Source organism: Rissa tridactyla, chromosome 13 (genome assembly GCF_028500815.1).
Source record: "Rissa tridactyla isolate bRisTri1 chromosome 13, bRisTri1.patW.cur.20221130, whole genome shotgun sequence".
In the NCBI taxonomy this organism is placed as follows: Eukaryota; Metazoa; Chordata; class Aves; order Charadriiformes; family Laridae; genus Rissa; species Rissa tridactyla.
Genome location: NC_071478.1, coordinates 9,491,627 through 9,518,020, shown reverse-complemented (window position 1 = coordinate 9,518,020; position 26,394 = coordinate 9,491,627). Strand labels below are relative to the sequence as shown.

The following is a 26,394-nucleotide window of genomic DNA, read 5'->3' as shown; positions in this document are numbered from 1 at the left end:
AAACAAGTTCTGTCCTGACTTGCGATTACTGATTGTGTTATGAGGGATGTATTTTTGTAGGCAATGTCTGAAATTCAGTACCAAAATTCCTGAGGGCTGCAGGTACTCAGTTATTTTATATTCAGACAATTTGTAGTGGTGCACTTATCCTTAGCGTAGGCTTTCCTCATAAGCACCTACAGTAGAAAATGCTAACTTTACTCTTTCAGACCATTAACGAACCATTGTCTCTCTGTTCTGTCCTGTAATTAAGCAGAGATGGTGATGGAAGTATAAGTGAGGACAGTGTTAGTAATGAGGTGCAAGAGACGTTCCTTCATGAGGGACTAAAACTGTCCCAGACCTTACTGTGACTTGGAGAAGCCAGTCCCAGCTTAATACTGGTGTTACTTTTGTTTGTTGCTAGCAAATGTTGTCAGTTTCTTTCTGCCTTTCTCTTTAATTGTTTAGTTGAAATAACGACATTTTCCTCTTGAAAAATTCTTAATTTGAAGAATGTTGAGCAGGTCAAACTCTAATTGTTTTGCTCTGCGTTGTAAATGATTTGGAGGATATTTGCACATTTCTGTATGGTATCCCCAAGACTATTACAAATAACTTTTTCGCTTATAATGACCTGTTGATAGTGAGCCTTTTGGAAAGGAAAGCTTTGACATTAAACACAGGATATTTGAGGAGCTTATTTATGAGAATTCAGCACCAAGTTAAATGCCTCTTGCTGTGGAAGAAATTCTTGGCGATGTGATCACATGAGCATTTTTTATGTTGGTTTACATTTGTTTTACGTGTGTTTTTTGAGTTGAGCAGTAATACACCAGTGAATGAAGTCTATGAAACGCAGTGTTGACTAGCTAATATCCCATCACCAAGCAATGTGGGGTTAATCGTTTTAGCTCAAGTGTTTCCACACTTTCTGATCCTCTAAGCTGCATAGAGCTGAGTATCTTACATAATATACATATTTTGTTCGTCAGTGGTCTGAAGGACGGAGGAAATCCGGAGTAATTCCCAGGTGAGAGGTGGTGTCAGCTCCCGTATAGTTTTAGCACATCTTTATGGGAACAGGCTGGGCAAGGTGTACAGTTGAGTCCAAATGACTCATCTGTAGACTCACGTAGTGACGTTAGATTTACCCTGTATTTCCCACCCAGCAGCAGCTGGTGACCAGTTGCACAGCTGCATTCCCAGCATGGGAACCAAACCTGAACCATTCAAGAGCTGCGGGTGGTCTTAGAGCCACAGAGCAGATGTCTCAGCTCCAACACTTATTCCAGAACTGACATTAATATGGAGTTAAACTGGCAGATCTCCACGTGGTAGAAGTTCAGCATTATCTCCCTTAAAATGAATGGAGCTATAATGGGCTATACTGGGAAAGGGCCTGGCCTCCAGCTCTTATGAGGAAAACTTGCCTTTCCTCCTCATACTCCTTTTCTGTCTCTCCTGAGTATTTGAGCTTTGCTGGACTTCATCAAGTGCTTTAGTAAGTACACTGTTTGGTGATGGTACCTTTCATTTGAACACTCTTAGCAGCTGGGGGCACATAACCCACAGAACAGACTATTACTGGAAGTGGTAAGTTTTCATAAGAGCTCCCTAAAACCTCTTAATCTGAATGTGTTCTGATTTCGTACATTTCAAATGCAGATATAGTGAGATGAAATTAAATCTCTTAAGGATAATTAGGCATTTTTGAATGTATGTAAACAAGTTTCCTGTTTTCAGGGGTTTACACAGGAAAAAGGAGAAAATGTGAAAGCTGCTAATTGATTCTTTATAGTTTACTTATTAATAATTACACATTGATACTACAAGATGTGCTGATATGGACTCTAGCTGAAAAGCTGAAGATAATTTCCACAGAGCCATGAGGGTTCCAGAGCAGAGTTTCAATGGGAGCTCAGATCTTGTTTATCTGAAAACATTCTGTGGTCACAGAAGAGGTTAGATCCATTTCCTTTATATGAATAATTTGATTTGGTTTTGTCTTTTTCATTTAGGTCTGGCAAAGCCCATGGGATTAGTTGAAGGTCCAGGGGGCCTGGGCCAGGGAGGAATGGCTGCTACCCTGAGGGATGATAGCCATGAATCAGAGACGAAGTATGAAGAATATGGTTACAATGCCCAACTCAGTGACAGGATATCACTGGACAGGTCCATCCCTGACTACAGACCAAAAAAGTAAGTTAAATTCTACATGATTATTAAGAGTAAGAGATTGATTGTTGTTCTGTTGAGCCGTGGTGGCGTTCTGCTCTTCACATCCTTTCCTAGTTAGAGTATGACAGCAGTTAGTCAGTCGTATACCCCTGAGTTTAGTGAAAATTAAAAAGCCCAACTGCTGTCTCAAGCATGAAGTGCCATGTTAAATGCATTAATATGCACATTCGAGGCCTCAGATCAAAAACTATATCAGGATATTGGTGATGGTTCGGTTGGGTTGGGTTCACTTAGAAAAGGCCAGGTAGTGACAGCTGAACCCACCATCAGAGCTGGAAGCCTTAGTCCGTGCTCCTTGTAGTCTTGTGCAATGGAAGGTGGGACAGTGACAACAAACGCTTTAGAATTTTCATGGTTGGAAAGAACCTTTGAGATCATTGAGTCCAACCATACACACACAAAAAAGCTCCTACAATCTCTGCCACTAGAGCATGCCCTGAAGTGACACATCTAGGTGTTTCTTAAACACCTCTAGGGATGGTGACTCAACCACCTCCCTGGGCAGGCTGTTCCAGTGCCTGACCACTCTTTCAGTAAAGTAGTTCCTCCTAATATCTAACCTAAACCTCCCCTGCCGCAGCTTCAGACCATTTCCTCTGGTCCTGTCATTATTTACTTGGGAGAAGAGGCCAACACCCACCTGTCTCCAACCTCCTTTCAGGTAGTTGTAGAGGGCAGTGAGGTCTACCCTCAGCCTCCTCTTCTCCAAACTATAAACATGCCCAGCTCCCTCAGCCTCTCCTTATATGACCTGGTCTCCAGACCCCTCACCAGCCTGGTAGCTCTCCTCTGGACACGCTCCAGCACTTCAGTGTCCCTCTTGTATGTACAGAGGGGCCCAGAACTGAACACAGCACTCGAGGTGAGGCCTCACCAGTGCCGAGTACAGAGGCATCATCACTTCCCTGCTCCTGCTGGCCACGCTAATCCTGATACAAGCCAGGATGCTCTTGGCCTTCTTGGCCACCTGGGCACACTGCTGGCTCATGTTAAGCTGGCCGTCCACCAGCACCCCCAGGTCCTTTTCTGCTGGGCAGCTTTCCAGCCACTCTTCCCCAAGCCTGTAGCGTTGCTTGGGGTTGTTGTGACCGAAATGCAGGACCCAGCACTTGGCCTTATTAAACCTCATACAACTGGCCTTGGCCCATCCATCCAGCCTGTCCAGGTCCCTCTGTAGAGCCTTCCTTCCCTCAAGCAGATCGACACTCCCACCTAGCTTGGTGTCATCTGCAAACTTACTGAGGGTGCACTCAATCCCCTCGTCCAGATCATCAATAAAGATATTAAACAAAACTGGGCCCAAAACTGAGCCCTGAGGGACACCACTGGTGACCGGCCGCCAAGAGGATTTCACCCCATTAATCACAACTCTCTGGGCACGGCCATCCAGCCAGTTTCTTCCCCAGTGAAGAGTACACTTGTCTATACCATGATTCGCCAGCTTCTCCAGGAGAATGCTGTGGGGGACGGTGTCAAAGGCCTTACCAAAGTCCAGATAGACAACGTCCACATCCTTCCCTGCATCCAGAAGGCGGGTCACATGGTCATAGAAAGAGATCAGGTTGGTTAAGCAGGACCTCCCTTTCCTAAACCCATGCTGGCTGGCCCTGATCCCTTGGCTGCCCTGCCCTTGCTGTGAGAGCTCACTCAAGATGATCCTCTCCATGATTTTTCCTGGTACCGAGGTCAGACTGACAGGCCTGTAGTTCCCCGGATCCTCCTTCTGACCCTTCTTGTAGATGGACTTTGTAGACACTCATCACTTAAAAAAAAACCCCATCAAATCAACTGCCTTTAATTGTATTTGTTGTTCTTAGAATTGTTTAGTTGGGGTTTACAATGTGCTGAAACATGGACTAAGTGTAATCCATTGGGTCCTATTATTGCAGGAAGATTATTTTTTTTTGTCTTTGGAATGTGTGTTTATTTTTATTCTAGTGTTATACTTTTCACATGCCTGTGCTATGTGTGACATTGCAATTATATGTTTAATATTTGTACTGATTTATTATATTTTTTATTAAATGTCTTTCAAATCTTTCATGTTTATGGAGTTATGTTTCTTCCAGATGAGACATCTGCACTGTCATCCTTCGAATGACAATCAGTAATGTCTTAATGCAGAGGAGATCAGCAGCAATGCCTAGTTACTCTCAGGAGACAGAATTGAAAAGAATACTTAATTAATTTCTAATAATAATCTTCTGTTTTAAAAGACCCACTGGGGCTCCTAGGCAGAACTGAAAGTTAAATAAAAAAGTATCTTATTAAGTGGTGAGAAAAGTTTAGCCAAGCAAAACAGCTGTGCTATCTGAGTAGATTGCAATTGAATTAGGATTTTAGGCAGTTCAAGCTGCCAAAACGAAAATCCAGCAAAACAAAACTTCGGTTTAACTACAAATTTCATTAGCTGTGTTACACATTAATCTAATCTCAGAAGTATTGACTCAGCATTTGTTTTCTCAGATGCTTGCTGTACAAAAGAAAACCTAGATAAAGAAGTGGCAAAGAGAAAAAAGTCTATTGCTTTGATTACATTACATTTGATGCAAGTATACTGATTTGTCCAGTGGTCTCGTCTCTTTATCTCTCTTGGTGTGTCATAAAAATCCATCATGGAATTATTCTGGGGGAAAAGTAGTCTGTAGTTATGCGACTATTTGAGTTGTGTATCAGATCTGGTCTAAAGACCCTTAAAATCAGCATGAAGTTTTTCAAATGAAAGTCAGCGAGGTTTGACCTGGCCTGTTATTAGCTGCTGCGGCCACCTGGATAATAAATGAGAATCCTCTACTAGGAGATACAAAAGTGAAGGTTGCCAAGCTTGAATCTAGCTCAGCAGCTGTCAGAAGCATGAGGGCATTTGCAATGCAGTGATGTTTCACTTCAGATTAAACTCTTCCAGTTTTACTTGGGAGCTTTGATGAGTCATTCAGATAAGCCTTTTGACATGTTCATTTTGGGGATCTTGTAACACCGTGCTGCATGATTAACTGTCTGAGTTACTGGGAGAACTGTCTTCCTTGTGCTGTTTTGACACTTTTGAGGTGGTTCTAGTTGGGTCTAGAAGCTGGAATGGAAACACTTGCCTCTAGATACTTACGAGTCACAGGAAAACTCTTCAGATTGAGTTTGCTATGAAAAATGAGTGAAAGCTTGGAGAAGGTAGAAGCTCTTATTATACAAAGAGTTTTAGCCACTTGTATCGAAGGAGCTTTGGGCTGCCATTTGGTTGCCATTTTCTATCAGAAATTTCTGCTGTCCTCATGAGCAGTATTTCTTGTCTCTGACCTCCTCAAATGCACAGCTGCTCATGTACAGTCTCTCTTGGGAGCTCTTACTCTAATGCTGAGAGGGAGTTTTCTCTCCTTATCCTATCAACCTCTTCTTACCCACCACGTAGTACCACATCTGCATGCTAACCTAACAGGTGGTGGTTGTGCATCATAGCTGTAAGGCAAAGCTGAGCTTGCCTTTCTGTTTGGTTTAGACGCTCTGCTCTAATTATATATTGGAGAGAGCTAAACCTCCAGATCTTTGAGATAGGCTTTGGGAAAACCATTCTCGTTTTGTCCAGCTTTGTATGCTGACTTGCCCAATGGTCTCGTCTCTCCATCTCTTGATAATAGCTCTCATCGCTGAGCCCTTCGCAGTCTGTTTGTTATTTATATTTATATATATATTTATATATAGAATTATTATTAATGACATATTTGTATGTCATTCCCAGAACTTTGCGTTTTTAAAAAGGGAGGGTTTTTCATTTTTCAACTGAGAAGCAAGGTAGAATTAGCATCCAAGACCATGTACAAAGTCCGTGGCCAGCCTGTGAATAAAACCACTTATCTGGGTTTGCATTCCCACAGTATTAAACCATGCTTTCTCCCCAGTCTGGCTTCCATTAAAAATGTTCAGATCTACATATTTGCACACACCAGTAGATATTAAAGATATGAACTAGGAGAATGTACACTCAAGTCTGCATTGCATAGACAAAATTTATGAAAGTAAACATGATTTCACTATGCAAATGTGGGGCTTGTAATATTCCAGGCTTAGTTTTCTTTAAAAAAAAAAAATGATCAGAATTATTGTCTTTTAGTTCATTTTATCTTTGAATTCCCCTCTTCTTGTTGTCCAGTATCTTATTCCAGTAGAATAAGCTTTTTGTTCCATCTACTAGCATAGCTTCAGTAAACATTCAGCAGTTTAATTGCTTTTCAGAGGTATTTTCATCCCCACCCAGCAAATTAAAACAATATGTTCCACTAAAGAGGTGTACAGGCAGACAGCGTGACCATGAAGGCTCCTAAATTGGAGTCACCTCCCTGTCCTTTCACTGCAGTGAAGTCTGCAAGCCTGGGTGGCTAGTCCTGCTCTCGAGATGCTTTTCCCATACGCTCGCAGTGTGTTCTGCTTTCCTACCTGCTGCTGCCGGGGCGGGTAGTCCTTTTCACTCAGAAGCCTTTTCTTTAAGATAGAAATCATTAAGTCAGTACAGGAGACAACAGCAGATTTTGTGCATGTTGTGTTTGTGTGCCAAATTGAAGTGATGACAGTAAATAGCTTGCTTGCGATTACGATTCACACAATAATTACAAAATTGTAGTTTGATCCTAACGTGGTGTAATAAATGCATCTCAGCTTTTTCTTCTCTGATCTTGCACCTCCCACAGCTTGAATGCTTGCCCTCGCTCTGTGTAGAAAGCAGACAGCCCTGGGGAAACAGTTCAAAACCATACTGTGAATTGATATTTCAAGCGATGTTTGGTTTCGAGAGACATGTAATATAGGGAACTTGCAATTTTGTTTTATAAAACGATGCAAAGCCTCCCCAACAGTTTGTAACTTTGTTCAGTGTGACCTTGAACGCTATTTTCATTTCTTGTTGGATTTCATCTAGATCAAATGGGCTGATTTTAAAGTTGTGCTGATGGTCTTTCCATTGTATGCTATAGAAGTCTTAGTGGTGACTTTTGCCTTGAAGCCTCTGAGTGCAGTGCCGCTGAGTGCTCTGAGAAGGTGCAAGGACCGAGTAGTGGGAACGAAATGTATTTGAATTAAACGTCAAGCAGAATACTCAGGATTTATTATGATTGATCGATGAGTATTTAGAAATGTTCAGCTAATCATTTTCGTTCATGTACTCAGTGGAAAGTGGTTGATATCTTGTCTGTTAAAATACATGTAAATAACTCCAAAGTAGCAGTCTGCTTAGTACTGACTGTTATTAATCATCTAAATTCTAGAGTAAGTTTTTCAGCACTTAGGAAAACTACATTAACGACAAAAGAATTTTGCAGGATTATTTTTGTTACAAGGGAATTCATAATGCTTGTAATGGCATTATTTTTATCCCCTGTCATACAGGCACATATCAAGCTTGAAAAACATTTCTCAAGTTAAGGGCAAGACACAAGAAAGCAGCAAGGAAAGTAGCACAGGTCTCTGCGTGTCCCTCCTGCAGCCCCATCCTTGCTCCCCGGTGGGCTGAAGTTTTTCAAGGGCTGTACCACTGTGGGAAATATGTTGTAGAGAGCTCAGGATGTTTAATGTCCTGATCTCTCTTCCCAGCAGTAAAGTATTAGCAGGGCTTTCTAGCCCCCACTAACATACCCTATTTCCTCTGTGCAGTGGAAGAAAGAGAACCACCTCTTGTAAGGAACAGGCTATTTTTCCCTTGGAAGCACATGGCTAAGCCAGAACTTGCTCTGTGGTTCTCTGGGGAAAGTGTTGTTTAATGGTGAAATGTTATTGGATTCATTTCCTATATTCTTCTATATTCAAAACGAGGGTTGTGATCACAGGAACCTGAGTACTTAGTGGAGGTAAATCCAGTGGTGGATTTAGCAGTGTTGGATGTGCAGGAAAGCATGAGCACGTGTATTTTATCAGCTATTTCTACCAATATGTGTAGATGTAGAAGAGCCTTGAATCCTACCCATGGGAAGGCTGTGAAACCCGCTGGGCTGTGTGCATGCCTTTCTTACCGTAATGTCAAGGGGCCAAGGTTTGACTGAATAGTCAAAAGTAGATCTGGAGCAACACAGCTGAGAGTCTGATCGAGATCCCACACTCTTGAACAGAAGTGCCCAGAGTCAGCCACCTAAACCCCTGGTAGTCATTTGTCTTCAAGTGGTGTAATTCGTTCCGGGTACTGAGAGTAGAGAAAGAGAACAGGTTTAGCTGGGACATGCCGTATTGCTACAACAGGCTTCAGGAATGGCAGCAGCTATCCATCTGCCCTTTTGGGGGACTAACAGCCTTCACTGCTGCCAGCTGTAGCACAAAATACAAGTCTGTGCTCCAGTAACAAAGGATCAGACTCAATCCTTCCCAATCATGCATGAAGACAGAGGTGCCATAGTCCCATATGACAGTAGATTTTTGACTTTATCAAAGATGAAGAATGCAGAAAAAGTCAAAACCTTTGGGAATTTCATTCAAAGGCCGGGGGGAAGGCCCCCAAACTTACAAAAGCTGTTTGTTTTACAGTGTGGCATGCTGGAAAATTGGGAAGTGTCAACTAACCAGATGCTTTCAAACATAAGCGTCATCTCTGAGGATAACATCAATTCCCCTGTTCTTTCTGGTGCACAGGCTGGATCGCAAGGGGTTGAATTAAATAGGTTGAACACCTGTAAATCTGGCATTTTCTAACTTTCTATCACTTGACTTTGCAACTTAAGTATCTTCTGGGGTTTCTTTACATGCAGGACACGTCCACGCATACGCACACATGCACTTGTCAAAACCACTTGCTGTGATGCATTATGCATACTTTTGAGAAAAGTTAATATGATCCCGGAGCTTCCATAAGGGCTAAATTGGCTTTTACAAGAAATTGTTGCCGCTTGGTGGGGATCTTTAATTTAACTGATCTTTTTTGTGCAACTTGATGCTGAGTGCATTGTGGCAGTTCAGTGATAACAATAATACTAATATATGGATTCAGTCTGCTGGCTCTATCAGCCAAAGAAGATATTTCTTTGTGTTATGGTCATGGATGTTTGTATTGAGAAAATTCAGCCCTAAAGAACAAGCTTATTAATGCTGAGGCAACTCGAGTCTTTAGCCATAAAAAGCAGAGGAATCAAGGTCTCAAGGAAATTACTTTCATTTATTCGGTTCTTTTACAGAGGCGAGCGTTTTCGTTGCTTGCTATAGACATTTCACAATAGCAAAGGAATTGCATCTCTAGGGCTCTGAAGTGTAATTAATGGTTCACTCCGCTCTATACCTAAGGAAAAGCTTTTTTAATTACCTATCAAAAAGGATTCTGGAATTGATCAAATAGTGCTATCAAGGGGCCAGACTTGGTAAATAGACCTCTGATTTGTTCATTCAAGGGTTTAATAACAGTACCTAGTATGAGGCCAGTAGCTGGAAAACTGCCTTTCTGTCCTTCAGTGGCCGGTGAGCTCAAGCCTTTTGATAACACAGGGAGCTCACCTTTAATTTTGACCCTTTTTTTGGCGGTACAGCTCTGTGGACTCACTGTGAGTTGTTGTCTTTTTTTTGTTTGGTTTTTTTTGAGGCATCAGGCAGCAGCTCTCTCGAGCCAAATCATACGTGTGTTTGCAAGTTCTCTGTCGTGAGAGGACGGTCAGTGGTCTGGTCCAACGGCCCCTGCCCGAGGCTGTGGGGGCGGGCAGCTCCTCTGCCTGTCTGTGTCGGGTGTCCCTGCGGGAGCAGGGCAGGAAGGCAGATGGCTTTCAAAGAGCATCAGCTTTTGGATCAGTGGGTTGAAGAGGGCTAGACCTGGAATTACTTGATTTTCTCCACCTCTGCAGCTTGCGCTGCCTCGTGACCCACTTTTCGAATCCTCTGGGGACACTGTGTGTTCTTTGCACCGCTTAGAAAAATGGCAGGAGAATCTCCAAATTGAAGCAGACCCTTAGGATTCTTCCCAGGTTAACCAGAGTGTGACGTAATGGGCCCTTTTGCAAAGGACATTTGAACTGGAACAGATCCAGTGCTGTTCAGGAACCAGAATTTCTCATGATCAGAAAATGACAACTAAAAAAAAAAAAAAGCAAAACCTAAAAATATTTTGTGTCACACTGAACGTCTTCTGTGAAATGTTATAATGTTATAAACATTGTTTATATATTTGTTATAAATGTTATAAACAAAATGTTTAGACCAACAAAATATTTAGTTTCACATGAAAAATTTAGTTTTAAAATAATGAATTTTATGTCACTAGCTTCTACTGAGACTTTCAGATTAATGTCAGGTCACAGTAAAGTGAAACATTCGTTGAAACTAAGTGTTTCCTTTTTCAGTTGTCCATGTTTCACAATCACAGTACAGGCATAGTATTTTGATTTTAATTAGGTTTCTTTTTAATAGGAACTTTTTGACTTCTTTTTTTTTTGCACCCACTCTCAATCTGAAAATCCACACTAAAATTCTGAAAAAAAACCCTACCTTTTGGCCACTCTGCATATATGACGTAAGTTAAAGCAGAGAGAAGGAAAAACAGAGACAGAAAATGGAGCAGACCGAATTACCTCTGGGCAGCAGATTGGGATTGTTTATTGGAGGGAAATTGAGTGAGAGATGAAACTAACTGAAGTGTTTTCATTAAATCCCGAATCGATATCCAGATGTGGATTTTGAACAGTGCAAAGGGGACATGTGTGTACACGTGCTCTGGGACTTCGTATCGTTCTCAGCCAGTTTGCCGAGTTACGCAGGCTGGCCATTGTCCTTGGGCTGCGGGTCCCTACAAACATCCCGGGCGCCTTTGCGCGCACACTGTGTATGCACAATTGGCGATACAGCTTCAGAGAGACGTACTCGAGTCTGAGCCGACTTTCCCACTTGCCCAAGAGCAGAGGGAACTGGTGTGGACTGGGTGAGTCCCTGTGCTGCTTCCTCTGCGGAGAGCCGGGCTCTGACCAGCTACTGCACAGTGTTTTCGGTTGTCATTCTGACTCGGCTCATGTGGGGTATCAGTTGACAAGCTAAATTTGCTCATACCTCTGGGCCAGTTGTGCTTATTTATGTATCCCTGTGTATGCCAAAGGCTTATCACGGCATTTTGGGAAGCGTTTCCTATTTGGCTGTAAAGGGTTTAGACTAGAACTGTGTAAAACTCACAAAGGAGGGGAAAAATGACCTGCTCCTTTGGCTAGGGAGGGAAAATCCCTGTGAATCAAAGGTACTGCCAGCCAGCCCCCATGCTTTACACCCGGTGCTCGGTGTTTGCACTGTACCTCTGTACTTGTTGCGGAGACCTGTCGTTGTGACTTGACCCTGTTTATGAAGATACTGTAAGTCTTCTCCCAGCCTCTGCTGGAGCTTTGCTTAAATAATGAGATATTAATTGGAATGTGGGCTCAAACTTTTGTCTCCAAAATCCCAGGTCACCATTAGGTCTTTGAATATTTAGTTATATAATGTTAAATTGCTCCGATGAGAAGACTGACTGAGGAACAGATTAACACTGTGCCCATGTCTCCCAATAATAATAAAAAATTATTGAGAAACTTTCCAAACAGTTTTTAACGCCATCTGGTCGTCAGGAAGGTTCTCAGACTGCTTTTGCTTCATCAATAGCAGCAGGGTATGACCATGAGACTGCCCAGGTTTCACTACAGTAATGCTCTGCCTTCTGCTCTGGTGTACCTAGGGGTTGGGGACCCCGTAGGCTTTGAGGAGACAGTACCAGAGTTTTTTGCAGGACGTGGCTCCTAAGCAGAGATGCCCCATGAACCATACTCCATGCTGCCTCCACAGTAGCAGTGCTGGACACCTGGCAGTATCTTGCAGTTATTTCTGATATTTGATAGTTTTCTCTGGCTTTTCCCATTAGATATGTTATTGATTCCCTTTTGTTTAGTGCTAGCTAGGCTTTCCAATTAAGTAGTGACTTTAATTATACCACAAAACGTATAACATAGGTCTTGATTATTAACACTGGCTCATGGGATAATAAAAGGAGGACCAGCAAGGCTAAATTAAACAGAATCATAAAAATGAGCAACCTTTTCCAAAAACCCACCTTATGTTCAAATGCAGTAGTTTTCCTCTTTTTACATTTTTGCCGTGTCTTTGTGTATATTAATTGTTGAAGACGAGTTCTGCATGAGTGTCAGCGCTAATAAATGTAGATTTAGTGAAGACTGAATTTGATTAACTAGGGAGCATGAAAAATAACTGATTGCGATGTTGTGTTTAAATGCAGTAAGACTGGAAACCGTTCCCTGCAGTTTGTCTGCACCAGAACGTACTCTGGAATCCGTGAATAGTTTACCTAAGGTGGGTTGCATAACATTGACTAAAAGTAGACATCTAATTTAAGGTGATCAACTTGACTGCCTTTATAGGTAGTGGAGAAGAAGACGACTCAGTAGCATTGCTTAAGATGTATAGTGTGTAATGTCCTCTGGAGGTGTCTCCCTCAGGAACCTAGGACAGCCAGCTTAAATAGGATTTCAGGTGAATCCAATCCAAAATGTTAAATGCTCCAAGGCATACAGAAACAAAAGGGAATTTCCGTAGTAGCAACACGTGTTACAGAATGACCTGCCAGCATGGGCATCATGGGCAGCCTGGGTAAGGTCCCCACCAAGCAGCTGTGGAGGAACAACTGTTATGTAGCACAGTTTTCATCTGGGAAGAAAAAAAAAAAGACAGTCAAAAAACTGGTTTGCATCCCTCAATTTTTCTTACAGATCATAAGACTACATGTGTCTCACGTGATCTGTACATTTACAGGTGCCTTAAATGTGATTGCTTTTTTTTTAGAAAAAAAAAAAGTATGCTTTAGAGACTGGAGTAATTTTCTGAACTTGAAAACAAAGTGCCACGGTAATTTCCTAGCAGAAGCGTTTCCTCCTGAAAAGCAATGGTGGGGTGCTGTCTTCAAATTGTGTATGCCGTTCTTTCACAGGTAAATATATACCTGTAGTGCGGAAGCACTGCTGAGATCCAGCCATGACTTGCAGCTGTCTGCAGCTGCGTGTTGCCATTTTAAAGTTTCTTTCATTTCCCTCCCCCGGGCCCATTGCTGATTGTTGCCTGCTATCACTTCCAGGGAGAAAAGGGTATTCCTGTAAATTTCTGTCTGTCGTGTTACCTTACACTCCATGATATCACATTACAGGATAAAAAGAAGTAAGAGAACAAGTCAGGCAATGAATTCAGAGTGGTATTTCCTTTCCTTTTATGTTTCCTTACATGTATCTCTGTTACACTACACCTGATATCCTTCTTACAGCTTTGAAGGAATTCGTCTAATGGTTTGAGCTGATGTTCCCTTTTTCTTTCTTAAAATGTAAACGCAAATTTAGTTCTGCTAACAATGTGAGATCTGTATTATCTCCAAATGCCTGCCTGGTGTAACTTTAAAAATTAGCTAGTTTTGGTTCCTATTTTACTTGGATAGGTTTCATGGTATAAAAAAGTCAAGGTTTCAGGTCAAATAACATAAAGGTTTTTTAGTTGTTGTTGTTTGTGTCTTTGTGATAAAAACATGAGCCGGCCAAAATGTCAGACAATTTACTCTTCTGTCTGAAATAAAACTGAATTGTGAACTCCAAGTTGATGCAGTGTTTCACTTTAATAGTGTCAGCTCCTGCTTGTTTTGCCCACGTCTCCTATTTTGAGTGAATTTAGTGCTAATAAAAGTGAGAGACTCTTAAAACTAGCAAGAGCCAGAAGTACCGGACAGTTAAGGCTAGCAAGTGTAAGCTCCCTGTCTTGGTTAGCCTGATCTAGATGCTTTCCAAGGTTTTGTTTCTCTGAAACAGCACCTGCCAGTTCAGTTGTTTGATAGTTTTATGATGTAGAACTATGGGGTCTCTCTCTTTTGTTCCTCCAGCTTTCTGGAGGCTTCTTGGCTTCTGTTGTACTGCTTCTAAACCTTCTGCTGTAGTCTCAAAACCTAACCGTAGTCAAACCAGGTCACCTTGTCGGATGAAATTCAAAGGAGGTCCAGGAACAGTTGCTTGGCATGCAGTCTGTGCACTCTTTCCCCTAAATTTCTACCAAACCAACTGGCTGTGTCTTAATAAGAACTCTTTTTGAGTATGTGCAATTTTGGCCTGCATCCTTTTGGCCACAAGAAATCCTGCAGCAGCTGAATGTTCCTACCTGGAGACTTCTCTTGAAATACGGTGCAAGCCCTGAGGAGCAGGAACTCCAGGCCTGTGCCTTGATGCCTCCTGTGCAGAGCCAGCACCAGGCTGATCATTGTGGTCTCTCTTTCTTGGCTGTCCAGGCACATTTAAATAACCCTTGTGAAGCAAGCATCGTGCGGTATGTGTTACTAAGCCTCCGAACTCCAAGGTGGTGTTCTTGGAGTAGTAAAACCCCCTCTGTGTATAGCAGGAGATCAGGGTGTAACGTGGTGTAAAATCAGATTCCTGATCGCTGTGGTTCTTGACGATTCTGTGCGTTGAGAGGAATAGTCTTGTCAGCACTGGGGAAAATCAGCTGGGAAATTTCATTTTTCACACAAAACTTGTCATGGGGCTTTTAACTAGCTGAAGTATTCTAAAGGCAGGGCCACTGGGGAAATGCACGGCACGCTCTGTGTTTCTAGTGGTTTTTTTTTTCATTCAGTGTGCAAGTTAAATACTTTGTCTTAGAAAGATGAGTAGCCTGTGTCTATAATTAATGAATATTTGAGGCAAAGTTACTCTTTGCAAAGAAACTTGGTATGGGCTGCAATGTCTTAGGTTGAGAATCCTCTGTCTGTTAGTGTGACCACCTCTGGTGTATAGATTAGCATATACATGAAAATAACACTTGGAAAGTACTCTGAATCAGCGTTTCTTATCTCCCTTCCCCAGAAAGAAAGCTGGAAGGCTCTTGCTCAGCAGAAGGTTAATAGTAATGACAGAAGAGGTGGCAACATTATTCTCTGTTTTCTGTAGAGATTTATAATGTAGCTGATATGTTGTGTAGGGATCGCTTAAGTGATGCCAAGAAGCCATTCTTCAGCCATTCTCAGTGGAGGAGAACAGCAGAGCTGGCTACCCAGCACGAAGACTCATCTCTCCATGTATGCCTGAATTAAACAGAGAAAACGAGGACAATTGTTAGGCAGACATCAGGTAAAATCCACATCCCCTTGGCCTAAGAAGTGCACCTACAACTTTTGATGGTGGCAGCGTGGCAAGATTTATGGGTGAGGCATTAGGCAACTTTAAATTACAGGAGATTTCATCTCTGTGTATCGCTTAGGCACAAAGCTCCCTGTTTCTCAGCTTCTGGAAATAAATGAAGCCCTCTGGAGTTGCATTTTACCTGTGTGAGATGCCTTCAGGTTGTCAAATAGTTTCTCAATTAGTTTACTTTCTTCTTTGCTCCAAGGGATGAGTATATTATTTATTCTACGCTCCCGGTCTTTTGTTAGTCTGCGTTTTTATGTATTTTGTCTTCAGAATGACCTAGCGTTGGGTGAGCCTCTAGGGTAGTATGAAACACACCTCTCTGGCAGAGACAGTAGTTCAGACTTGACTAATGATAGAATATTAATAGCAGCAATAATAATTAAAACAGTGCACTAAAATACCCTTGGGTGCTGTTGCTAAGTTAGACTGTACCCCTAAAATTCCAGAGGAAAGGCATCAATTTTAGTTATTTCCATCCGCAAAGTGAACAGTTGTCTCATTTTGCGGCTGCAGTCAGCTTTCATCCCCTCCGCGGATGTTCCGTTAGGACACAGCTCTCCCAGAGGGTCATGGTGCAGTTTACATTAAACTCAAGATAAAAATGACATTGAAGCTTTGCTCCTGTATGTTCTACACTGCCTGAAAACAAATGCAGGACCTACAGCTGGTTCACTGGCGTAATGCCTTGGTGGTATTAACCCACATGTACCCAAGAGGCGGGGAATTTGCGATCTCTTTGCTCATGGAGGAGCACTCGACTCCTTTGCCTGACAGATCTGGGAATCCCTGGAAGCAATGGGAGGAAAGTTTCTCTAAGTACAGATTTGAGCAAATAGTCTGGATGAAACAGGCTGAATGTGTCTGTCTACAGATGAGGGATGAAGAAGGGAATGGTTGTGTTCACAGCTTCAGTCTGCTGGGCAGACAGTTAATAGGAATAATCTGTTCCCCCAGTGCAGAGCACTCGCTTCCAGGTTTCTTTGTAATGGCAAATTAATTTCAATCTGCACACACTGAGGATGTGACTTCAAAATGTCTATGCTCTATGGGCAAGTAGGAAAAAACACCAAAGAACACAAAGTGGAGAAGGAAATGGTTCTCAACCGGCAGCTTTGGGCAGGAGCTGTGCGTGGATGTTGAAGTGCTAGACCGGTCAGAGCTCCTGAGAGGCAGGAAAAGACTGGCGGGTGTCCTTGGCTCGCTCAAATTCACAATCATATTTCAGTACATTGCTTGGTCTAGGACGTGTGCCTAATTTCTGTCAACCTGAGTGAAGAGTAAGCATATGCTGACCTGTTTTTCTGAATTAGGATAAGAGCTCATAAATATAAAAATCCCCATACGTTGAAGTGTTTTGCTGCTATGAAGTGCGTGCCCTAGATATTGGCTTTGTGCTAGACAGTAAATATGGCTGGATTTTTTAAAAATGTTTTTATTTCTAAATGTAACCAAAATTAAATTAAAATGCAAGAGTTTTCTGAAGTGCTCAAAATAATTAGAAGGTAAGAAACCGTTGTTAACATTTAACTTCTAAATGCATGGAATAGTTGAATACTGTGCTGTTCACCTCTAGCTAGCCTTTAATTTAAACAAAAGCTATAAAAGTGCAATTAGGCTTCAGTCCAATGAAGCACTTAAATATGTTCCTAGTTTCAAGTGTATGAGTAACCCCAGTGAAGTTAAGGCATGCTTAACTGCTTTGCTTGAAGAGGACATTTCATAAAGTAGTTATAATACACAAAGAACAATCCTGCAAGTATCACTGGGATACTGCCCTGGGAAAGATGTAAAGAGGAGTAAAGTCCCATCTTCAGGATCTGACTGCTCTTAGGTTTTCACAGAGGTGTTTTTTCCCAGTGATTTATCCTGCGGGGTCCTGATCTAAAGTCTGTTGACATCTTTGGATGCGCTCCATCATCTCTTGTTAAAGAGGCTTAGTTTGTCGGGCAGTTTCCTACCCCTGTCTACTGAGGGAAATAGATACGGCACATGCACCTTCATTTGTCCTCTCTGCTTGACTCAGAGACGTGCCTCTTTATAAACATGCTGCTACGACCACCAGGCTCTCAGCTCGATCCCATATACGGCATCTAAACATCATGGATTTAATACTCCCATTTTCAGTGCTAAATCAATGTTCTTTATGCATTTGTTCTTGGAACACTGCTCTATTTGAACCATAATTCTTCCCACATACCATAAACTTGGTCTGTTTGCGCTCTGATAGAAATTGATCATTTAAAGCAAGAGGAAAAGCCCTGTGATTACTGTTTAAACATTTCAAGGCCGTTGCTGGTTAGTCAAATCATCTTCTGCATCACCTCAGCACGCCCGGCGCTGTGATTACCAGGGAAGCATTACCTTTCTGGGCTCCAACCAGCCTTCTGACTGCTGGGATGGGGCAACATGAAGAGCTTCCCACTACGGTTTTGGCAGGCAGTGAGGGGATGGGTTAAACTCACTTTATGACTGACCTCCCATTTGGTTGTTTACCCCTCCACCCATCCTGTATTTGTACATAGGTAGAAAGAAGCATTCTGCTGCATAACTAGATTTGACCAGAGGTTAAAGCTGGTCTCCTGTGAAACACACTGGAGCCCATTAAAGAAAGGATTGTTTGGCAAACTTTGTTGTATGTCCTCCCGAGACCACAAAAAACATTGTTAGCTGAAGTAATAGTAGAAAATGATTGCGTTCCTCTGTCCTCCTCCTTACCACCACGCTGTAACGTGACAGCAGACCTGTAATGAAATCCGTGAAGAGCTCTGCAGCAGTTACCTTGAAAACTTTTTTATTGCCCTACATTTCTGGATAACACTCTGATACTCAGCCTCCGTCCAGCACCAACAGCACCAGCTGAGGGACTGAGATAGGCAAAATTAAACAAAAGTACCTTGAATTTTTAATGTTGAATACTTGCAGTAAATTTTTTAATCGTCAGGGATAACTTCCTGTGTTTACATATTGTTATCTGAATAACAAATAGCTTCAAGGGTACAGCAAACTGTTGTGTGCAAATGGAAAATAGTGAGTTTACTCTTACACGTTATTTATTGAAAATTATTCCTCTGATTTAATCTACTCCACTATTTTTCCCTTACGTCTGGCATGGAATTGGAGTGCAATGGGAGAGACATTTCAGAGAAGGAGGTATCTTAAGCTATGGAGTCCACTTCTGGATATCCGGGCTGTTACCTTCTCACTCCCTGCAGATATGCTGGGATTAATTCTTCCTTTGCCATAAAGATCTTTTTTTGGGATCTTGATGCATCACCTTGAGTGGTAGAGTACTTCTTAATGGGAAATCTGCTAGAAATCACTGTTGGAAATGCAGCTAAATAGCTGACTTCACATTGCTAGCTGGAGAGTAATGACCCTTGGTGGCAGGAACAAGAAGTGGTGCCACAGGGTGGCAGCCAATTTTGTGAATGCACCCTAGAAAACATTTTCTGGCTTCTTGAATGGCTCTTTGTGAACCTTCCCGATTTGAAATATGAGGTCTTAGTTTTGGCAAAGCACTGAGATGAGAGAATATTCTCTCTCCTCCGTAGACAGCATAGTTCCCAGAATTAAGTTTCAAAAAGTTGCACAAAAGGTAGTGTTTTCTGAATATATTTTGCTGGTAGGAACTTTGAATCAAAGCCCTGCTATTGTGAATTGGCAAAATGCCTTTAGTTTTGCCTTTATTTAGTATCACTTCATTGGTTTCACTGATGTTCATATTTCACTTAACTTCAAGTTCAAAGAGCTCTCCAGTCTCAAAGCAGAATTTCGCAAGACCACCTTTATTTCTTTTAGAACAAGTCTTTTCTAGTTTTCACTTTTAAAGGATGCAAGCTAACAATCCAATCAGAACAGGGCCCAGGATCTTCCAGAAATCTTGAGAATCTCTTGACAAATCTAAATGAGCCAGTAGTGTTTAATCACCTAAAAATAGGCAGAATGCGTGTCACTTGGAATTTAGTTGGGCTCTTCCTTAAATTTAAGTGCAGCACCATTAAAAATAAAGTTGCACGGGGGAGACATTTTCTTTGGGGGTTTTTGAAAAGCATTTGAAAGCAGATTTCAGCTTCTCCATTAATTTCCAATCAGCCTAATGCTTTGTGATGCAGCATGCGTACAGCCACAGGCAGATCTGAATGGGCACACTAGGGGATACAGTGGAAATTTCTTACAGATGGTATTTCAAAACATATTAATGGCTCAAGTTAAGTTACCAAAAAAAGGCAAATACTTTTTACTACAGAAGGATCTGAGCTTTTAGCCATTTTTCATGTTAATCATGGGGCTTGTTTTAAAAGTGGTTGGAACTAGTTTTAGCATTTTTATATGTATAAATCAATATGAGTATTAGGCATGGTGGCATGTTTCTGGTATTTTTTTGCCTGAGGAAAGGCAGAAATAGCTCACTGAAATACAAGGCCCCTCATTTTATGTGTCTGGCAGCTACTTTTGAGGAGTCTAATAATCCTAAATGTAAGGGTTAATATTCTTTACAAGTGGTGCCATCTTCACGCTGCGTATGTTAACTATGCATATATGTCGTGCTATCCATCACTGATTGACAGTTCTCGGGGCTTTCTGCCATATATGTAAAATAATTTGTCATAGAGAAGAGAGGAATTAAGCCAAATAGAGCAGCAAGTGTGTTAAAAAACAAAAGATACGAACATGTGGGGAGTTTTGTTTGGTTGGGGTTTTTGTTTTGTTTGGTTTGGGGTTTTTTTGTGCAGAGAAATTAGTCCCAGTTGTACTGGCCTGGAATTTAAAAAGAAAGGAAAAAGGACAAAAATGAGTGTCTGATTCTCAGGAAGCGCTTGTCCCGTGTCTGTTATTGCAACTCATGGGAGCTTTAACCTACCCGTCGAACTGCCTGTGTCCCAGCCCCCCAGAGAAAGGGCTCGCTCCTTTGTGGAAGTATTACGGGACAGAAATTCCTGTAAATTTGGTCTTTTCTGTAGGAAACAGGACAGAGAAGAGAGAGTTCTAAGGTAAAAAGGCTGCTGCTGCTCTTCTTTCTGCAGATCCTGCAGGCATGAGGTCCAAGTGTTCAGCCTGGGAACGTGGGAAATTTCCGGGAGCAGATGTGTGCTGGTGAACTCATGGAGTGTTGCAGTCATTTGTTTCTGGTTGATATTAAAGGACACTTTTCCTTGAGAGAGGTAAAGTTTGAGATTAGCACAGAAACAAAGATTTGGCCCGATTTCTTTCTTGAAGAATGTGGGTGATTTCTTTCCCCGTCAACATCACCGTGTACCAGAAAAGCTGGAGGACAGGTTATTTTAGTTGACTTCCCCTGTCTCCTCTTTCATATGAAGCACTGAAACACTGCGGGAGGAGGAACAGACACGGTTCGTACTGAGGAACAGTTGAGGAGGTGTCTTTATTTCAATGAATTTCATCTTCAGGGATAACTTCTGAGGCCATGCTGCATGGAGTGTGGCCAAGGCCTGACTTTAAGACTGAAGTGAGGTAGAAGTTATTCAGGGAAGCTGACCATTTACAGACTGTAAAGCCCTGACAGAGGAGCGTTTTAAATAACGCATACTGTGAAGATGATCTCTCGAGCAATAGAAGTGGCAGTTGTTTCTTAGGCATTACATTTAGTTCTTGCAAAACTCTCATGCAGTTTGTTCTTTCAAGAAGGATCAGGCAGTAGAGCTCAAAATTGGCTTTCATCGCTTTGGCAAATACTTTCTTTGCTGAGGACCCAAAAAATACGTGAATACATGAAGTCAGTGTTAATGCTTTATATCCAAATACTGACAGGAGTGTTGTAGTACTTGCAGAGGTGGAGAGAAAACTATCCCAATTTCTTTAGCTGTCACTCAGGGGAGGAAATTCACCCACCAAAACCTTTGTTCATCAGTGTTGGTGGTTTTTTGGAGCTGCCTAAACTACCAAGCTTAGAGCACCAGTAAGAACGGCACTGTATCTTGTATCTGCACTTCCCCAGATAAATTCAGGAAAAAGGAGGTGTTGATTTTTCTTTCGTATGATAAATCAAAGTAGAAGCTCTTCCATAAAGCAGCACAGACTGCGAAGAGACGGCCGTGGTAAAAAGGTATCTTCTATCACCATAGTTCCTAGGCTTTTTCCGAAAGTAACTGCCGCTTGTCTTTTTACCTTAGTTGTAAATACAATGGGCTGCTTCTCTCAAGATACGTAGAGCATCAATGTTTTGTACCACTGCTCCCTTGCTCACAGTTGTGAGTATTTATGTTACATGATTCTGAGCGGATGCTGTCCTTGAGCTGCAAAACAGGAGGAGAAAGGAAGAGGAAGTCTTGAACTCAAAAATCTAGTTTGGTTTGTTTTTTCTGTTTGGAGAGGGCAGAAAAATCCATCCTTAATAGAAAGAGAATGTTATGGCATAATACAGTTAACACCTTCTATTGAGAGGGAGAATTAATTAGGAAGGAGTTGGAGCCCTCTGCCTGACAGATTCATGATCCATGAAGCTAATCAGTTTTGCAGCCTGTCAGACTGGTCAGCGGTTGAATCCCATGCTGGGGAAGGAGATGTTTGCAGCTTGTCACACTTCCACTGTTGTGCCAATGCAGAACGAGAACGTAATGCTAGTTTATTTCTGCATCTGAAAAGTTACTATTACATCTAGCACTAGCTGCAAAGCCTCAGTGGTTTTCTGGAGAAAGAAATCAGGCATTGAACTAGCCCCTAAATTTAGTGGTTTAGTTGTTGTAAATTGTCTGTGCCTACAGAAATCACAGCAGCATTAGGTACTAAAAGGTAACCATGTACATAAGATTACTCTGAGCCTTTGGTTTAACTGGGTTCAAAATATACATTGACCTGGTGATTAAAAGTAGTATTTGTTAGTATTAATGAGGAGAGATTCAATAGTCTTTGTCCTTTCATTGATCACGTACCCAGTGAGGTGCTGTTCTGCCTCTTTCCCCTGCTGTGGCTGTAAAACCCGAACACAGATCATTCTGCAGCTTTCAAGGTATGGAGAATGCTAGGGGATTTTTTTTGTGCTAAAACTGCAGAGGAGGTTTCCTTGTGCCCAGCAATTTCATCAAGTTTGTGAAGGAGAGAAACCCAGAGTCATCTCCATCCCAGTGGTTCATTGGAAAAACATATCTTGTATTAAATACTTTAAAGATTCATGAAGCGGCTTTAATATTGTTTGCGTTTCTTCCTGAAGGGTAAAGCTGTCAGAAATCTCTAAATGCATTGCCTAATCCATTTCTAAACTCAGTATATTAACATCTGCAAGCAAAACTCATTTTTGGAGTTTAGCAAGTATGCAGACAGGAGAGAAGGCAGGAGAAAGAGAGCAGGAAAGATTTTTCTTTCCTTGGAAATGCACCGAATGACCCGCATGGCTGTAGTGTCAGTCCTTCACAAAACATAGTGCAACTCAAACGGACTGTAAGACCAGCTCTGATAAATAGAGGACCTCACATGCTTCTGTCGGATCAGATACAAATAGAGTAAATGCAGCTGTTAAGGAAGGTAGGTTCAGGCAAAAGAAAATTTCTTTCCCTTTAATGCCTACAAGCTCACAGGGCTGCCATGAGCAGGCTGATGTGCGGCTGAGAAGCTTTTGTTTTCTCATTGTCCCAGTTTCTAATCTATGACCTTTTCTTGTGTTAGTACACCAAGGTTGTGGTCTGCCAGCTGAAGAGCCGTTCCTGTTTTCTTATGCCTGCACAGGCAGTGCTCACAGTCGGGCTCTGGGGGCTGGCTGGGAAATGTTCACTTAAGGAACCGATGCAAGGGAAAGAATGAGTGAAAATCATCTCTGGAATAGAGAAAAATGATCTGACATCAAGTTGTCTGTCACATACAAAGGAAACACCTCTGGGTTGCCAGCCAAGCTCTGCTGTAGCAAATACAGAGCCAGAACAGTCAAAGACTCTTCCCAAGACAACAGCGGGGATGCCTCAGGTTTGATGCTTGGCATGTTGTATCAAAGGTGCCTGAAGGTCTGTTTCACATATCAGGTCTAATCCATCCTCAGCCGGTCCATGGAAATGATTAGCTATGGCATCTTCAGCCTTTGCCTGGAGTTGCTATTCCTAAATGCATCCAGCGGTGCGTTCCTCTACAGCGTACCTGCCTGCCCTGGAGAGAGGCATCACTTCTCAGGCAGACCTGAAGTCCTGGTTGTGCACTGTGAGACCTGATGACAGTTCATAATACTAATTTAGAATCATGGTAATATTACATGTGAGCTATGCCTGGCCAGCTTAGACCGTCGTTAGCTACCACAGAGGTCAAATGTATGCTCCGAATTCTTCCCGAACTCAGTAGTGTTAGACAGATGTCAATGAGGGCAAGTTTCTGCTATCAGTTACTGTAATTGTCCTCCCTCTCCCGGTTGTCCCAGTTCGTAATGGGATCAGACCTAGTGCAGAGACCTGGCGAGCGTGGTGGTACCCAGCGCCCTCCCCAGGCAGAGTGCTGGGTGTAGTGCTGGTGCTGTGGGCTCCCCAAGCAGGGCAGCCAAGCCCACGCAGGGCCACCTTAGACACCCAGGCATGGCACTGCACAGTGTCAGGGCTGCCAGAAACAGAGGATTTCTTAATTTCTTACCAAACTCCTTTTGGTGGTAAGGTTGAAGCCTATAATGGCGTGCCTTGCTAGGACACCTTTGTACAGTTTGATGTCTTCATCTTCTGGTTACTTTTCTTCCCAAAAGAAATAATAGAAGTGACTAGTCTCATGTTAAGCGCCTCTAATCATCACCTCATAAGTTTCTTGCCTGATGTTTTCCCTTGTTTCCAGACTGCTGCTCCATCCAACTGTTTTCTGAGAGCATGCCCTATGCCTTAATTGAAAGTCAATAAGCTTGTTATAGCCTTACTTTTTTCCTGGGATTTCTCTGGAATGAGCTCTCTCCTGTTGCCGTGCTCCAGGGACAAAATCAAGGACTGCACCAAGGAGGACTTCATGTGTCCTCCTGACACTCTGGCTTTCTCAGCCTTGCACTCAGGCGCAAGTGACTGAATGTTCCATTGCAACACGCTCCGTCTGTTATCAGCATCCAGCCAAGAACAAAGCTGCAAAGGCGTAAGGCGACAGTGGGCACGGTTGTGCTTTGATGGTAGTGCATCCTTGCGTGTGACTTGCTAATGTTACTATTTGGCTCAGAGTGTCAATTGCTGGTTAGAGTTTCTTGGAATGAAGGAAGTATTAACTGTAAATTGCTGTGGCTGGTATCTAATTACAGAATACATTGGGAAGCACTTGGGCGACAATCCAACAAAGCACTTAAGCACCCACTGATTTTTAAGGAAAGGCCCCTTGACTGGGATTGCTTGCGCTCTCAGACATCATCAGAAGTGTTTGTTAGTGGACCAGTACTTTCTCCTGACTACCTCAGCACATCCATCTCATTTTCTGAAGTGACTTAAGGAGTTGGGAGTTCAAGGTTGACTGAAAGTCTGCAAGAAATAAACTTCTAAATCACTGCTGTACTTTGAAAAGTACTCAGCTGGACAGCTTCTTTTGCTGTTCCTCATCCTTGCTGTAATAAGTAAAATTACGACAGCTTTTAAACCACTGCTAAGTTCTGGTGTTTGCTTTTGCCCATCCAGATGTTCACCTTTGTGCCCATCTAGATGTTCCTGTTGCGGTGGGGTTACCACCAAAGATATTCTACTATGTCATTGTTGGAGGGCTCTTTCCAAATGCAGACATAATGCAGTTTTTCAACTATGTCTTGCTAACAGAGAAAGGGGAGAACTGACAGAAGGAAGGTTGCAGTGAGAAGTGATAGGAATGACTTAACCCAGGCAGGATAACAAGTTCAAAACAGCCTATTACCAAAAGCAGCCCATGATGCCCCACAACGGAAGCAGTTGTAGAGAACCAAGGCATGAAAAGTGTTCTGAACCAGTGAGACCATGGAGTCACACTTAGGATAATAATGCATTGATTTAAAATGACGGAGAACAAATAAATCAAAAGTGGAAGTTGTGGTTTAGGTGTGCTGGTTTTAAAGCTTGAGTTAGAAATACCGATTTTCTCAGGACGTAAGTGGGAGGGTAGAGGAAAAACGCTGAGGATTAGTGCTAGTCAACCTTTCCGTCTGGACAGGAACATGTGGCTCGGTGCCCAGCTGTTTCAGTCCACTTACCAAGAAAACAAATACTTTTTACTCCAGAAAAGTTCAGAAAATTTCTTGACGAGAAGATAAAGGAAGCCCAGCCTAATCCACTGAGGTCTTGTACTGTTTCAGTGGTTCCTTGTCTTCCTGGGCAAAATACTTTGGTCCTTCTCCATATGCCTCTGCTTCTGAAATTTGTGTTCATCCTACCTTTCCTTTGATTGCTTGACCCTCTACGTTGCAAGTGCTGCTTTGACTGCCTCTCATTCTTGCTGTACTTCCTCCTCCTCCTCCTCCTCCTGTGCCACAGCCTCCTTGCTGTCTCCAGACTTCGGCTCCATGGTTTCTTTGTTTCCCTTCTTCCCTGCTAGCTCGGAGTCCTGATGCAGGTCCCCACCAGGATGCATGGCCTGGGGTGGGCTCCCTCCAATGTCTGGCTTCCACCAGCAATGCACCCACTCCCTGGGTACCAGTCCGATGTACTGAGATGCAGTTTGCTATGTCCTGCTGATACAAGCGAAGCTCTGAAGCAAACTGCTGTCAGATCGAAGATGTCCCTCGTCAAGGGAAACGTTGCAAGGTCCATGGTTTTTGCTGATGGCTTTTTCCTGTTAGTGAAGTGTTCCTGATGGACTTCTTTGATATGTTGATGTGGTCAAAAGGAAAATCACATTCAAAAAGGAGGCTGTGGCAGAGCGTTCGCACCTCCTGTAAATCTCCGTCCTTGTTCCAGGTTTATTTTTAGACTCCATAAGAATGCTGCTTAGCCCGAAGTTTTACACAGTTTACAGTCCTCTGTATGGTACAGGCCACCAGCAAGCTGCCAGTAAGTAGCTATGGTAACACTGTAATCAGTGACAAGTACTCAGGTCTCTGAGCAAATAGTGCTGGGATGAGTAGGAATTATGAATAATTGCACTTTACTAGAACTCATAACTGATTTCCAGAGGTTACCCAACAGTCAAG

At 42.5% G+C, this 26,394-nt stretch overlaps 1 protein-coding gene across 2 annotated transcripts in view; it reads left to right on the top strand.

Annotated features, from left to right (window-relative positions):
• GALNT9 (polypeptide N-acetylgalactosaminyltransferase 9) overlaps nucleotides 1-26,394 on the top strand; it is a 213,507-nt gene that overhangs the window by 87,060 nt on the left and 100,053 nt on the right. For both annotated transcript variants that reach the window (XM_054219677.1, XM_054219675.1), the window contains one exon: nucleotides 2,001-2,181. In XM_054219677.1, coding sequence (XP_054075652.1) covers nucleotides 2,001-2,181 — 181 coding nt within the window. The remainder of the gene's footprint in view (nucleotides 1-2,000; nucleotides 2,182-26,394) is intronic.